Source organism: Scyliorhinus canicula, chromosome 1, assembly GCF_902713615.1.
Source record: "Scyliorhinus canicula chromosome 1, sScyCan1.1, whole genome shotgun sequence".
In the NCBI taxonomy this organism is placed as follows: Eukaryota; Metazoa; Chordata; class Chondrichthyes; order Carcharhiniformes; family Scyliorhinidae; genus Scyliorhinus; species Scyliorhinus canicula.
Genome location: NC_052146.1, coordinates 30426789 through 30441858, shown reverse-complemented (window position 1 = coordinate 30441858; position 15070 = coordinate 30426789). Strand labels below are relative to the sequence as shown.

The window sequence follows — 15070 nt, the reverse complement described above, 5'->3', positions numbered from 1 at the left end:
TGGAAGTGCCAGGATACCACCCTGCTCAGGCAGCAACCACCTGGGACCTTCAGTCCCCTGGGGCCACCCCTCCCCCCACCGAGTGCTAATCTGTCTGGTCCTCGTTTTTGGGACCACCACTGAATGGCGTTCGCCTGAGGTCTCTGAGGAAAAGAGGTTAGATCCCAGTGCAGCGGTCGATCAGGTGAGCTGCATTTTAGAGTGAGACTAGCTGTCTCATTCTAATACGTAGATCTGCCAAATACTGATATATCTCGCGAGGCATGGCTAGCCTAGTAGATCCCGAAGGAGGGATCTCCCATCATCTACCGGCTGCGCCGCGTCCCCATTTGGGTGCAACAGGGTCGGTAGATCATGCCCAGTGACAGAGAGAGCAAGAAACAGAAATTGAGAGATGAGAGAGAGAGACGGAGAGAGAAAGAAAGAAATGGAGAAATAGACTGACAGATATGGAGAGACACAAACAGAGAGGGAGGGAGAGACAGACAGGGAAAGAGATCAAAAGAGAGACAGAGACAGGGACAGAGAGAGACCGAGAAGTGGACCAACAGTAAGAGATGGTGATTGAGACAGTGTATGTAGAGAAATCTAATGGTTTTGCAACCTTCTAGTGCACTTACTGGTACTGCACAGTGACAGTGTCCCCCATCATTGTCTCTTTCTACAATCAGGCTGAAAATCATGGCCTTCCCAATTTGTTACAGTGCCTGAGCAGTCAAATGGCAGGACTGGGGAGGTTCTAGTGCACTATCATTCTACTTGTAGAACAAGAATGCTTTGAAGTAACAGGACTGGTGCTATCATGGTGGAGTTCCCAAACAGTACAAGTCCCTTTCGACTGTGACTGTTCTCCTCCATCTTAACCTTTTTTAATATCCCCAACATATTTTGTTCCTATGCAAAAAGCCTCCCTCTTTCTTTTATTTCCTTTTCTTTTCATGTACTTCATGATCTGTTGAGCTGTTCGCAGAAACATATTTTTCACTGTACCTTGGTACACGTGACAATAAACAAATCCAAATCCCCCTCGGGGCCGTCAGTCACTCGTTCTTCCGTTTTGCTCCATCTATATTGTAATCTCTCCCAGCTCCCACTAATCACTGTGTCAGCTGTTCCACCCCTTCAAATACAGTATATAATCCAGCACATTTTTCCAGTCTTTAGTTCTGAAGAAGGGTTATGTGGACTCAAAACATTGGCTGGAATTCTCCAGCCTTTGGGAGTCTCTGTTTCCGCCGGCAGCCACCTCCAATGATGTCGGATGGCTTCAATGGGAAATTCCATTGACACTGATAATGATCATCTTTATTGTCACAAGTAGGCTTACATTAACGCTGCAAAGAGGTTACTGTGAAAGTCCCTGAGTCGCCACATTCCGGCGCCTGTTCGGGTACACAGAGGGAGAATTCAGAATGTCCAAAATACCTAACAGCACGTCTTTCGGGACTTGTGGGAGGAAACAGGAGCACCCGGAGGAAACCTACATAGGCACGGGGAGAACGTGCAGACAGTGATCCAAGCTGGGAATCAAACCTTGGACCCAGGAGCTGTGAGGCAACAGTGCTACCCACTGTGCTACCGTGCTGCCCAAGATAGTATAGAATAATAAAACTAGAGCCTCCAGCAGAGCCCATGATTACCTTAGGTTCATGTCATGTCATATTCTGCTGAATAACTATCGATACAGACATCATGGACAGCACAATGGAATTAAAATTCCAAAGTGATTCATTGAAGGAGTGTTCTGAAATTTTTCTTTTCATAAGCAGCGAGAACACTAATGTCAGCAGAACCTCAAAACACCCTGTACCACAATCACAGATGCCCCTAAACACCATTGGAGTTACGTTTACCTGGCAGAGCACAGAGTAATTGATGAAGAAGCACATAGTGAGTTAAAGAGAATGGGTAGGTGCTGTGACCATCAATTCACAAGACACATGGTTGGAAGTGAGCAGTGGTTTTAATAATCTCACAACGGAGCCTGCCTGCGACGAGATGAACTGGCAGGCAGGCTCAGACTGCCAAGCTTTATACAACCAGTTGGTGGGAGGAGCCATGGGCGGAGCCAAGGGTGGAGCCCAGTACAAACTCCCGCACACTCCCAGTATATCTCCCGCTAGGGGCAGAGCCGTGTAACTGCTCGTGTGCCGAGCTTACACAGACATAGTACATCATACGTAATAACAGTGTGAATTACGCTACTGTGATTCACCACAGTAGGGAAGAAAGAATGTCGGCCACCCAAGACCAGTCACCTCTTGCCAGAGTTTTAACAGGCTGCAGTATCTTGAAAAACTGGTGATGACCAAGTAGGTTAACAAATAAACTATTTATTAAGGCAAATAATTACTTACAGCGAGTGAGATAAAGGCTACCGTTCTCCACGACTCTAAACTCCTAGCCAACAGTAAAACTCGCACTCAGCTCCAGGATTCGTGCCCTCCAGCCCAATTGCCCCAAGGGTCACATCACTCTCTGGGAACCTTCCACCCCGTCCCTCCATACTACCACATCCCTCCTTTATGTCCCTGATTAACACAATTGTAATTGGGGCCACCTTGGCCACCTTAATGTTGTTTAAATTGTATACTGCATATCTGTTTATCTCAACACTGTGTACTGGAGTCAGAGCTGTAGGACGTGCCTAGCTTTGCAGCTCCTCCAAATGTGCCCCCTCCCATTGTAGGCATAACATGTAGTTTCCCTGAATTTACATCTCTCCTGGGTGTGATCTTCCCCACACTGGAGAATTCTTCATAGTTCCTGGTCTGTGGACCAAACTCCCTGGCTGGGATTCCCCGAAATCCCAGCCAAGTGTTGACAACGGCGTCAAAACCCGCGACAGCGACATCAATGGCCATCCAGGCCCAGTCATTCTCCCCTTCCTCGGGGGCTAGAGTGGCGCCGGAGTGCTGTGCGCTGCTCCGGCACCGAAAGCTGGCCCGTCACGGCTGGCGTGGATCTGGGCATGCGCGCCACAGCCATCTCCGCATCGGCCCACGGGCAACATGGCGGAGCCCTACAGGGACCCGGCGCGGAGGAATATAGGCCCCCCCCCCAGGAATTAGCGCGCCCGCCAATCGGTTGCCCCCAGTCACGGGCCTGGCCACCGTGGAGGTCCCCCCCAGAGTCGGCTCCCCCTGCAAACCCCCCCCCCCCACAAGGATGGCCCCCGCAGCCAGAACGCTGAGCTTCATCCGGGTAGGACCATATGCAAACGACGCCGGTGGGACTCGGCGAGTACTCGGCTCGTCGAGCGCGCAGAATCGCTGCGGGGGCCTCTTTCAACGGCCCCGACCAGCGCCGTGGCGACCGCGCCTGCATGTTTGCCGCCCATTCTCCACCGACCGGAGAATCGGCGGCCTGGCGCGGAGCGGCGTGGTGGGATTCATGCGTCCCCACGGCGATTCTCCAACCCGGCGCAGGCTCGGAGAATCCCGGCCCCTATATCTCTGTACCCTCATTACTTTCTGTGACTTCATCCCTGCCGCCATGAATACCAGCAGTTCCCATCAAACTTGGTGGACCTTGTCGGCTTGCATGCTCTGCAGTTTTATTGCTCCTGTTTTGGCACTTTCTATTGCCTGAGCAACCTCTAATTCCTTCCTTAAGGTAATAGCTGCCTCTCGTGGCAATTTGTTTTGTTTTGTCTGGCCCTGTTGTCAGCACCACAGACTAGCCTGTCTCTCAACATGTCACTGAGTTCTGTCCCGAATTCGCAATGCTTGGTTTAGGCATGCCACGAGCATCGCTATCATCTCCCCTGGGGCTCTTGTGATCAAATTAAATTTGTATCATTGCATTATCATTAAGGGTTTCGGGTGATAATGTCCCTTGACTAATACCATGAGCTACTCAAAAGTTTTGGCGTCGGGGGCATCTGAGGAAGTTCGACTCCTAATCAGGTCAGGGCCCCACAGGCTGTTGATAGGATTAACCACTGTTCTCTTCCCTTCCAATTTCATTGGCCTTAAAGAAATAGCGCAGGTGTTCCAATATATAGCACCCACTGCTCTGCGTTAAGATCAAATGGCTATAGTTTCCCAAAAAAGATTATTTTGACACTCATAGACTGCTGAACAAGTTTGCTTCAAAGGAAAGACTTCCACATGTGGTCTGCTGTCCTGATTTCTGTAGTAGTAAGAAGGCACTCTGATTGATCCTCATCACCGAATGTAGTATCTTGAAAGACCGATGACAACCAAATGGTTTATTGGGGCAAATAACTATTTACAGAAAGTGAGATAAAGGCTACCGTAATCCACAGGTCCAGACTCCGAACGTTAAACCTGAGGTCAGCCCCAGGATTTGCGTGTTCTGGCCCAATTGGCCCTACGGGCCACATGACTCTCCAAGAACTCACCCTTTTAAGGGGGCACACTACCACACAGGCTCTGCTGCAACATTCGGGGCTCTATTCTTCACAGTGTCTGTTAATAAGTGAATACTGCTATCTAAGCATGGCCTTCTACATGAGTCATTACGACCGTGACAACACCATGCAAGGTCTTGAACAATATGGATAAAATGGAGAAAGGCCATTTATATAGCGCTTAATCACATCCTCACAACACCCTAAACGTCTTCTCAACCAATTAATTATTTCTGAAGTGCAATAATTCACCTTGACAGTCAATTTCCATAAAATAATCAAATGAATTGCAAGTTAATCTGCGTTAATCTGCTTTTGCTAATGTTGATTAGGAGAAGAATACTGAGAGAATTCAGTGTTTTTTCTTTGAATAGTGCCATGGGATCTACCACAACCACTGGACCAGGCAGGCGGGCTCCTTATTTGAGACTTCACCTGAAGGATGGCAGCTCTGGCAATTCAGCACGCTTGGCGAGATTACATGCTTAAAATCCCGGGCTGAGTATAAACCTAAAATCTTCTGATTTCAAAATAAAAGCAATACCAATTGACAGGATAATGGTCTTTATTATGTTTCCTTATAGCAGAGCCAACAGTTTATCTGTACCTGTTCTACCAAACCCATTTATCACTTGAAACTCCTCTACTGAATCACCCCTGACCTTCTAAGTCCAAAATAAAACAAGCAAAAATTATGCATCCTGCCCTCATAAAAAAAATCCTGGTAGAATTCCGGTGAAGGTCAATGGTCAAGAGCAGAGGGTGATAGGTCATTCTAGGTGGGGGCCCCAATTTTGGTTCATAATTTTGCTTCAAGGCCACCTTGACCAGCTGCAAGGGTGGTGGCCCAGTTGCGACGGGTGTCATATATGGTCAATGTCAACTGGAAGACTGTCAGACATCAACCACTTGAGGAGTCAGGGATAGTGACCCCCGTAGTTTGGAGCCAAATAGCCCTAACAATATTACGGGTACTGCTATAAATTCATCTGACCAATGGGAGGCCAACGGCTCCTGAATCCACTCAACCGGCTGCACTTGTTGTGGCCAGTTCGCCGGTCATTGAGGTGGTGCCTCCTGAGGTGTCATCAGCTGTTGACAACTCAACTTCCCAGAAGGGTGCCGAGCCTGTGGGCAGGCTCCAGAGGTCCAGGAGGGCCTGGAGGTCTCCGGACCGATTGACTTTTTGATGGACTATCTTTCCCCTGTTGTAAACTCTGTTGGTTTTTGTGTGGCTGTAATGAGGGACTTTAGGGGAGAGGGATGTGGTAGTACAGCCCCTTTAATGAGGCGGGCTCATCGGACCACATGACCGGCTCAGGGTCAATCACACAGAAGCATGTGAACCCTGGCCAATAGGGAGTTTGCACGGGGCTCTAGGAGCAAAACCCCAGAGCCAAAGTGATCAGACCTGTTATATTGAATTCTGTGCCTGTTACTTATCCTTTGCCTTTCATCAATAAACTACTTGTTAACTACTGCAAGCCTCCAGTGTATGTCTCGAGCTACCACAGTCATAGAGGTCTTGGGTTGGAAGATGCTGCTAAAGACTTGGTGAGTTCTGCTTACTTAACAAGTGCTTCTACTGTACTGTGTTTATCTGGATAGTCACGATTCAGTGTGTTCATTTCTGATAATACACAATAATCACCCTCTAATAAATAGTAATCATTCCCCGCACAATGCACCAATGTATTTTGTCAGGATAGTCACAGTTTGATGCCTACTGCAGTGGTTCCATTGGAATAATTACTCCTAACTGAATTATAGAACAAAATTTGCAGTGTTAAGACTTTGCATTTGGAAATTGTCCCTACCTATTGAAGAGGTTGTTCCTGCTGACCATCCTGAGGAATCCTGTGGGGTCAGTGATGGAAGTCAGTTTATTATTCATCTCTTCAAACTGTTGATCAAGAAGATCTCCAGCCTCACTCTCTGTCTCGCTGTTCGAACACATCCTACTGAAACAAAGACACCCAAACCACATCAGCTGATAACACTGCAAATGCACATCCAGCTCTTTAAAATGGAAATATATACGTCTTACGTATTACTGTGAACTTGTTGCTTGAATAGATGAATTTCCTGAACTTCAAGGCAATTTCATAATTGAGAGATACTCATTTGGCATTTTTAAAGAGCAGGACTACTGCCTTCTTAGCCACAAGATTAAAAGCTGCTGTTGATAAGATACAAGGTGGACAGACAATAAAGAAGTCTTCTATTCAGGCTGCTGACTCTATTCCATGGCGATGATATCTGCTTGTCTGATGGGTACAAGCATCACAGGCTGGTATGGTAACTGCTTCGCCCAAAACCGCAAGAAACTTCAGAGTCGTGAACACCGGCCAGACCATCACACAACCTGCCTCCCATCCATTGATTCTATCTACACCTCCCGCTGCCTGGGGAAAGTGGGCAGCATAATCAAAGATCCCTCCCACCCGGCTTACTCACTTTTCCAACTTTTTCCATCTTGAAGGAGATACAAAAGTCTGAGAACACACATGAACAGATTCAAAAACAGCTTCCTCCCCGCTGTTATCAGACTCCTAAACAATCCTCTTATGGATTGACCTGATTAATACTACACTCCTGTCGTGTAGCCGGTGTCTATGTATTTACATTGTGGACCTTGTGTTGCCCTTTTACTATTTTCTTTTCATGCACTAAATAATCTGTTTGAGCTGCTCGCAGAAAAATACTTTTCACTGTACCTCGGTACACGTGACAATAAACAAAATCCAATCCAATCCAAACCCTAGAGGAGCTGACTAGTAAACACTGAGTTCCACAAGCACATGCCTAATCCATATATATTCAATTACAATTCTTACAACATTAAAGTAATCTTGAGAAATTATATACTGTAAATAACCAAGCTCCCTCACTCTCTCTCGACTCAATGATTGAGGGATTCCATTGTTTTCATTGTGAATTTGCAAGCTGTTTCTGCAAATGGGATAAGCCATAACCATCTGAAATATACTCAATCACTGACTACAGATTAATTGGTTCAGGAACATATAGCAAATTGGAATAGCAGTCTTTTCACTTTTTAAGAAGGCGCTTACAAGAAAAATATTAGAAGGAGCATTTCCAGGTATATGTGATGATAAATGTTTGCAGTAAAACGATCTTGAATGGTCAGGGGCCGTTTGTTACTTCCAACACTGTTTATCCTCTCTTTGGCAGACTTTATTCCATTTATTGAGGGCTGTGAATACTCGAGCACCATGCCAAGTCTGCCTGCGTTGGCTTGTGAGTGCATCTTTTGTTATGTGTGTACAAATGTGTTGGTACATGTTTGTGTGCTTGGAAATGTAAATGTCAGCCAATAATTGCTGCAGATAACAGCTGTAATTTGTCCAGGACATGAACAGAATTCAGCAAATTGTTAGGCAAACTCAAATAAAAGATCAAGTCCGCATTTCGAAAGGCAACGATTCTGAGAACAAGGCACAATAAAAACTTTCAAAACATTCAAAATGTTCACCATTTGCTTTTGCCGGCTTTTCCGCTTGTTTAAATATCTCGAGGGTTACAGCCGTTGTTTAAATATCTCGAGGGTCACAGCCGTTGTTGAAGTTCAAAAGGCAAAGACTTATGAAGTTACGAACTCAACAACAGTGACTGACCAAGCACCATCATCACTTGAGCTTAAATATGAACCAAATAATATTCAGTCAGATCACAACAACTTCCTTTCTTTCTTTCCTCCCCCTCACCAAAAGCATGGATAATGGTTTTTACAGAGGCAGGCATGGTTTCAGATGTGGAAGCAAAGGGCCTTTGAAACGATATTATTGGGTTACAAATTTAGCCCATGGTGTAATAGGAGGTTACGAATCGTCTGGTTGAGTCTGACACAGTCAGTGAGGTGGAGGGCATCAATGGTCAAGGTGTGTATAGCAAGCACTGAAGATGACGGCTTCAGTCTTCAGAGGAAATTGCAGTTCCATCAGGCTTAAAGGTCGACAAGCAGTCTGACAACAGATAAAACAAAAACAGAAAATGCTGGAAATGGTCAACATCTGAAGACTGTTCTGATCAAAGATGCTAGACCTGAAATGTTAACTCTGTTTTTCTCTCTCCTTAGATGCTGCCAGACCTATTGAGTATTTCCAGCACTTTCTGTTCTTCTTTCAGAGTTCCAGCATTCACAGTAATGCATTGCTGACAACACAGGATTTCAGTCAGGCAATAGAACATAGAACATAGAACATAGAACGATACAGCGCAGTACAGGCCCTTCGGCCCTCGATGTTGCACCGACATGGAAAAAATCTAAAGGCCATCTAACCTACACTATGCCCTTATCATCCATATGCTTATCCAATAAATTTTTAAATGCCCTCAATGTTGGCATGTTCACTACTGTTGCAGGTAGGGCATTCCACGGCCTCACCACTCTTTGCGTAAAAAACCCACCTCTGACCTCTGTCCTATATCTATTACCCCTCAATTTAAGGCTATGTCCCCTCGTGCTAGCCACCTCCATCCGCGGGAGAAGGCTCTCGCTGTCCACCCTATCTAACCCTCTGATCATTTTGTATGCCTCTATTAAGTCACCTCTTAACCTTCTTCTCTCTAACGAAAACAACCTCAAGTCCATCAGCCTTTCCTCATAAGATTTTCCCTCCATACCAGGCAACATCCTGGTAAATCTCCTCTGCACCCGTTCCAAAGCTTCCACGTCCTTCCTATAATGAGGCGACCAGAACTGTACGCAATACTCCAAATGCGGCCGTACTAGAGTTTTGTACAACTGCAACATGACCTCATGGCTCCGGAACTCAATCCCTCTACCAATAAAGGCCAACACACCATAGGCCTTCTTCACAACCCTATCAACCTGGGTGGCAACTTTCACGGATCTATGTACATGGACACCGAGATCCCTCTGCTCATCCACACTACCAAGAATTTTACCATTAGCCAAATATTCCGCATTTCTGTTATTCTTTCCAAAGTGAATCACCTCACACTTCTCCACATTAAACTCCATTTGCCACCTCTCAGCCCAGCTCTGCAGCTTATCTATGTCCCTCTGTAACCTGCAACATCCTTCCGCACTGTCTACAACTCCACCGACTTTAGTGTCGTCTGCAAATTTACTCACCCATCCTTCTGCGCCCTCCTCTAGGTCATTTATAAAAATGACAAACAGCAACGGCCCCAGAACAGATCCTTGTGGTACGCCACTCGTAACTGAACTCCATTCTGAACATTTCCCATCAACTACCACTCTCTGTCTTCTTTCAACTAGCCAATTTCTGATCCACATCTCTAAATCACCCTCAATCCCCAGCCTCCGTATTTTCTGCAATAGACGACCGTGGGGAACCTTATCAAACGCTTTACTGAAATCCATATACACCACATCAACTGCTCTACCCTCGTCTACCTGTTCAGTCACCTTCTCAAAGAACTCGATAAGGTTTGTGAGGCATGACCTACCCTTCATAAAACCATGCTGACTGTCCCTAATCATATTATTCCTATCTAGATGATTATAAATCGTATCTTTTATAATCCTCTCCAAGACTTTACCCACCACAGACGTTAGGCTCACCGGCCTATAGTTACCGGGGTTATCTCTACTCCCCTTCTTGAACAAAGGGACCACATTTGCTATCCTCCAGTCCTCTGGCACTATTCCTGTAGCCAATGATGACCTAAAAATCAAAGCCAAAGGCTCAGCAATCTCTTCCCTGGCTTCCCAGAGAATCCTAGGATAAATCCCATCCGGCCCCGGGGACTTATCTATTTTCACCTTGTCCAGAATTGCCAACACTTCTTCCCTACGCACCTCAATGCCATCTATTCTAATAGCCTGGGTCTCAGCATTCTCCTCCACAATATTATCTTTTTCTTGAGTGAATACTGACGAAAAGTATTCATTTAGTATCTCGCTTATCTCCTCAGCCTCCACACACAACTTCCCACCACTGTCCTTGACTGGCCCTACTCTTACCCTAGTCATCCTTTTATTCCTGACATACCTATAGAAAGCTTTTGGGTTTTCCTTGATCCTACCTGCCAAAGACTTCTCATGTCCCCTCCTTGCTCGTCTCAGCTCTCTCTTTAGATCCTTCCTCGCTTCCTTGTAAATATCAAGCGCCCCAACTGAAACTTCACGCCTCATCTTCACATAGGCTTCCTTCTTCCTCTTAACAAGAGATTCCACTTCTTTGGTAAACCACGGTTCCCTCGCTCGACCCCTTCCTCCCTGCCTGACTGGTACGTACTTATCAAGAACATGCAATAGCTGTTCCTTGAACAAGCTCCACATATCCAGTGTGCCCAACCCTTGCAGCCTACTTCTCCAACCAACACATCCTAAGTCATGTCTAATGGCATCATAATTGCCCTTCCCCCAGCTATAACTCTTGCCCTGCGGGGTATACTTATCCCTTTCCATCACTAACGTAAAGGTCACCGAATTGTGGTCACTGTTTCCAAAGTGCTCACCTACCTCCAGATCTAACACCTGGCCTGGTTCATTACCCAAAACCAAATCCAATGTGGCCTCGCCTCTTGTTGGCCTGTCAACATATTGTGTCAGGAAACCCTCCTGCACACATTGTACAAAGAATGACCCATCTAATGTACTCGAACTATATCTTTTCCAGTCAATATTTGGAAAGTTAAAGTCTCCCATAACAACTACCCTGTTACTTTCGCTCTTTTCCAGAATCATCTTCGCCATCCTTTCCTCTACATCCCTAGAACTATTAGGTGGCCTATAGAAAACTCCCAACAGGGTGACCTCTCCTTTCCTGTTTCTAACCTCAGCCCATACTACCTCAGAAGAAGAGTCCCCATCTAGCATCCTTTCCGCCACCGTAATACTGTCCTTGACTAGCAGCGCCACACCTCCCCCTCTTTTGCCCCCTTCTCTGAACTTACTAAAACACCTAAACCCCGGAACCTGCAACAACCATTCCTGTCCCTGCTCTATCCATGTCTCTGAAATGGCCACAACATCGAAGTCCCAGGTACCAACCCATGCTGCCAGTTCCCCTACCTTATTTCGTATACTCCTGGCATTGAAGTAGACACACTTCAAACCACCTACCTGAACACTGGCACCCTCCTGCGAAGTCAAATCTGTGCTCCTGACCTCTATACTCTCAATCTCCCGTACCCTAAAACTACAATCCAGGTTCCCATGCCCCTGCTGAATTAGTTTAAACCCCCCCAAAGAGCACTAACAAATCTCCCCCCCAGGATATTGGTGCCCCTCAGGTTCAGATGTAGACCATCCTGTCTATAGAGGTCCCACCTTCCCCAGAAAGAGCCCCAGTTATCCAGAAATCTGAATCCCTCCCGCCTGCACCATCCCTGTAGCCACGTGTTTAATTGCTCTCTCTCCCTATTCCTCATCTCACTATCACGTGGCACGGGCAACAACCCAGAGATAACAACTCTGTTTGTTCTCGCTCTGAGCTTCCATCCTAGCTCCCTAAAGGCCTGCCTGACATCCTTGTCCCCTTTCCTACCTATGTCGTTAGTGCCAATGTGGACTACGACTTGGGGCTGCTCCCCCTCCCCCTTAAGGACCCGGAAAACACGATCCGAGACATCACGTACCCTTGCACCTGGAGGCAACATACCAAACGTGAGTCTCTCTCGCTCCCACAAAATCTCCTATCTGTGCCCCTGACTATTGAGTCCCCAATTACTAATGTTCTACTCCTTTCCCCCCCTTCCCTTCTGAGCAACAGGGACAGACTCCGTGCCAGAGGCCCGTACCCCATGGCTTACCCCTGGTAAGTCGTCCCCCCCACAAGTATCCAAAACGGTATACTTGTTACTCAGGGGAACGACCGCAGGGGGTCCCTGCACTGACTGCTTCTTCCCAGTCCCTCTTACAGTTACCCATCTATCTCCAGTCTTTGGTGTAACTATTTCCCTGAAGCTCCTATCTATGACCCCCTCTGCCTCCCGAATGATCCGAAGTTCATCCAGCTCAAGCTCCAGGTCCCTAACACGGTTTTTGAGGAGCTGGAGTTGGGTGCACTTCCCACAGATGACATCAGCAGGGACACTGACGGTGTCCCTCACCTCAAACATTCTGCAGGAGGAGCATTGTACTGCCTTCCCTGACATCACCTCTAGATTTAAAAAATAACAAGAAAAAGAAAAAGAAAGGAAGAGCTTACCTGATATTACCTCAAACCCTGCTCCCGCTCAAAGGTAAGCAAATTTAAAGGCACTCACTCACCTTCACAACAGGCCCCTGCTCCCGCTTCCCAACCACCGTGGGGTGGGGGGGTTGGTTAGAGGAGGAGGTAGGGTGGGAAACACTCACAAAGTGTTTCGGGTTTAACTGTCACTTGCCAACAGCCTCTCCACAAACCACCTTCAACTTAGGCTGACCGCACTGCACGTATGCAAATTTCCCCAGAACAGCTGATCAGTAGCTCTGCTCTGCTGCCCTCTGCTGGATGATTGCCTTCACTCAAACTCCTCGTGTCCCCTTCGCAGATTCACCTTCAACTTAGGCTGACCGCACTGCACGTATGCAAATTTCCCCAGAACAGCTGATCAGTAGCTCTGCTCTGCTGCCCTCTGCTGGATGATTGCCTTCACTCAAACTCCTCGTGTCCCCTTCGCAGATTCACCTTCAACTTAGGCTGACCGCACTGCACGTATGCAAATTTCCCCAGAACAGCTGATCAGTAGCTCTGCTCTGCTGCCCTCTGCTGGATGATTGCCTTCACTCAAACTCCTCGTGTCCCCTTCGCAGATTCACCTTCAACTTAGGCTGACCGCACTGCACGTATGCAAATTTCCCCAGAACAGCTGATCAGTAGCTCTGCTCTGCTGCCCTCTGCTGGATCAGCAGAACAGTACAGCACAGAACAGGCCCTTCGGCCCTCAATGTTGTGCTGAGCCATGATCACCCTACTCAAACCCACGTATCCACCCTATAACCATAACCCAACAACCCCCGCCTTAACCTTACTTTTATTAGGACACTACGGGCAATTTAGCATGGCCAATCCACCTAACCCGCACATCTTTGGACTGTGGGAGGAAACCGGAGCACCCGGAGGAAACCCACGCACACAGGGGGAGGACGTGCAGACTCCACACAGACAGTGACCCAGCCGGGAATCGAACCTGGGACCCTGGAGCTGTGAAGCATTTATGCTAACCACCATGCTACCCTGCTGCCCCTGCAATGAAGAGGCAAACTCTGTGTCATAAACATGCATGTGGGACTTGGCCCTATGCCTGTGCCTAATGTCATTTAGGAGAAGTGTTTGGAAGAGGGAGTAATAGGGCCAAGGATAGATCTTTGGGGACTCCTAAAAAAACAATGCTGGGGTGGAAAGAAATAAACAATGCTGCATATATTCTGATTGTGATCAGATAATTAAGAGTGTAATCCCTTTGAGAGGCACTGGAGGAGAATGATCTGCTTAACCATATCAATGGCTGCAGAGGTCACAAAGGGATAGTGCACCCCGGTCACAGTCATGGAGGATGTCATTTATGACTTTGGGCTGTTTCAGTGCTGTGTTTGAGGTAGTAACGTCTTTGGACAGATTGAAAAGGTGGCATGGCTTTTATAGCAACAACTCGGTAGCACCGTGGTTAGCACTGCTGCCTCACAGCTCCAGGGACCCAGGTTCAATACCGGCCTCGAGTGACTGTGAGGAGTTTGCACTTTCTCCCCGTCTCTGCATGGCTTTCCTCCGAGTGCTCCGGTTTCCTCCCACAGTCCAGGTGGATTGGTCATGCTAAATTGCCCTCAGTGTCCGAAAAGGGTTAGGTGGGGTTACTGGGATAGGCTGGAGGCGTGGACGTATGTAGGGTGCTCTTTTTAAGGGCCGGTGCAGACTCGATGGGCCGAATGGCCTCTTTCTGCACTATAAATTCTATGATCTATGAACGCATTCAAGTCCTTGAAGCAGAAAAGCAGTTTTGAGTTGTGGCAAGTTGTGCAATGACAGAGGGGTGAAGACTTGAGGAGGGGGTGATTGTGGCAGTTTTGAAGCTAAGGGGACACATCCTTTTCACAACCTCACATAACACGGGGACCAGGAAATGAAGTTGGGTGGTCAACAGTTTAGTCAATAACAAATTCATCTTTTCGTAGCGGCTAATGTTTTCTAGCCCCTGACCATTTGCCTGCATTGGGATTCCCCTGAAAATACATTGATGTACTGTCCCTAAATATCAGAGAATGCTCCAATTCACAAAGGATGCTTAGACAAGCTCTCCACTTTTCACTGGATTAGCTGCATCCCACCACAGCTGCAGCACATCACAAGCAATCTGATGCCTTACATTAGTCAATCTTTAAAAACAAAAAATAAAAAATAAATCTGTGAGACTATCCGCCCATTGTTTATATATATACATTTTACTTTATACAGTTCCACATCTGCCGTCCTCTATAAACTGACTCACAGATGAACTTCCAGTGGCCACTTCAGTCTGGCAATTAAGCGCTTGATGTGATACTCGGGCCTAACAGCTGCACTCATATCCTTGAAAGTCTAAAATTAATCTATTAGTGATTAGTTAAGGAGAGGTCAGCCCACATTTATTTTATTTAAACACATATACTTAGCCAGACATTAATGTTTATTTTGCAAAAAAGTGAAGGAAATGCTGTCAACTATTTTATTCTTTCATAGGGTGTAGGCATCACTGGCAATTAAGGAGGACATTTGT

General features: G+C 46.8%; 1 protein-coding gene across 5 annotated transcripts in view; it reads right to left on the bottom strand.

The window, feature by feature from the left end:
- The window catches only part of ttc28 (tetratricopeptide repeat domain 28), a 965957-nt gene that overhangs the window by 146015 nt on the left and 804872 nt on the right, over window positions 1–15070 (bottom strand). For 4 of the 5 annotated variants that reach the window (XM_038780339.1, XM_038780595.1, XM_038780507.1 and 1 more), the window contains one exon: window positions 6193–6336. In XM_038780339.1, the coding sequence (XP_038636267.1) occupies window positions 6193–6336 (144 nt within the window). The remainder of the gene's footprint in view (window positions 1–6192; window positions 6337–15070) is intronic. The other variant, XM_038780420.1, reaches the window with a different exon arrangement.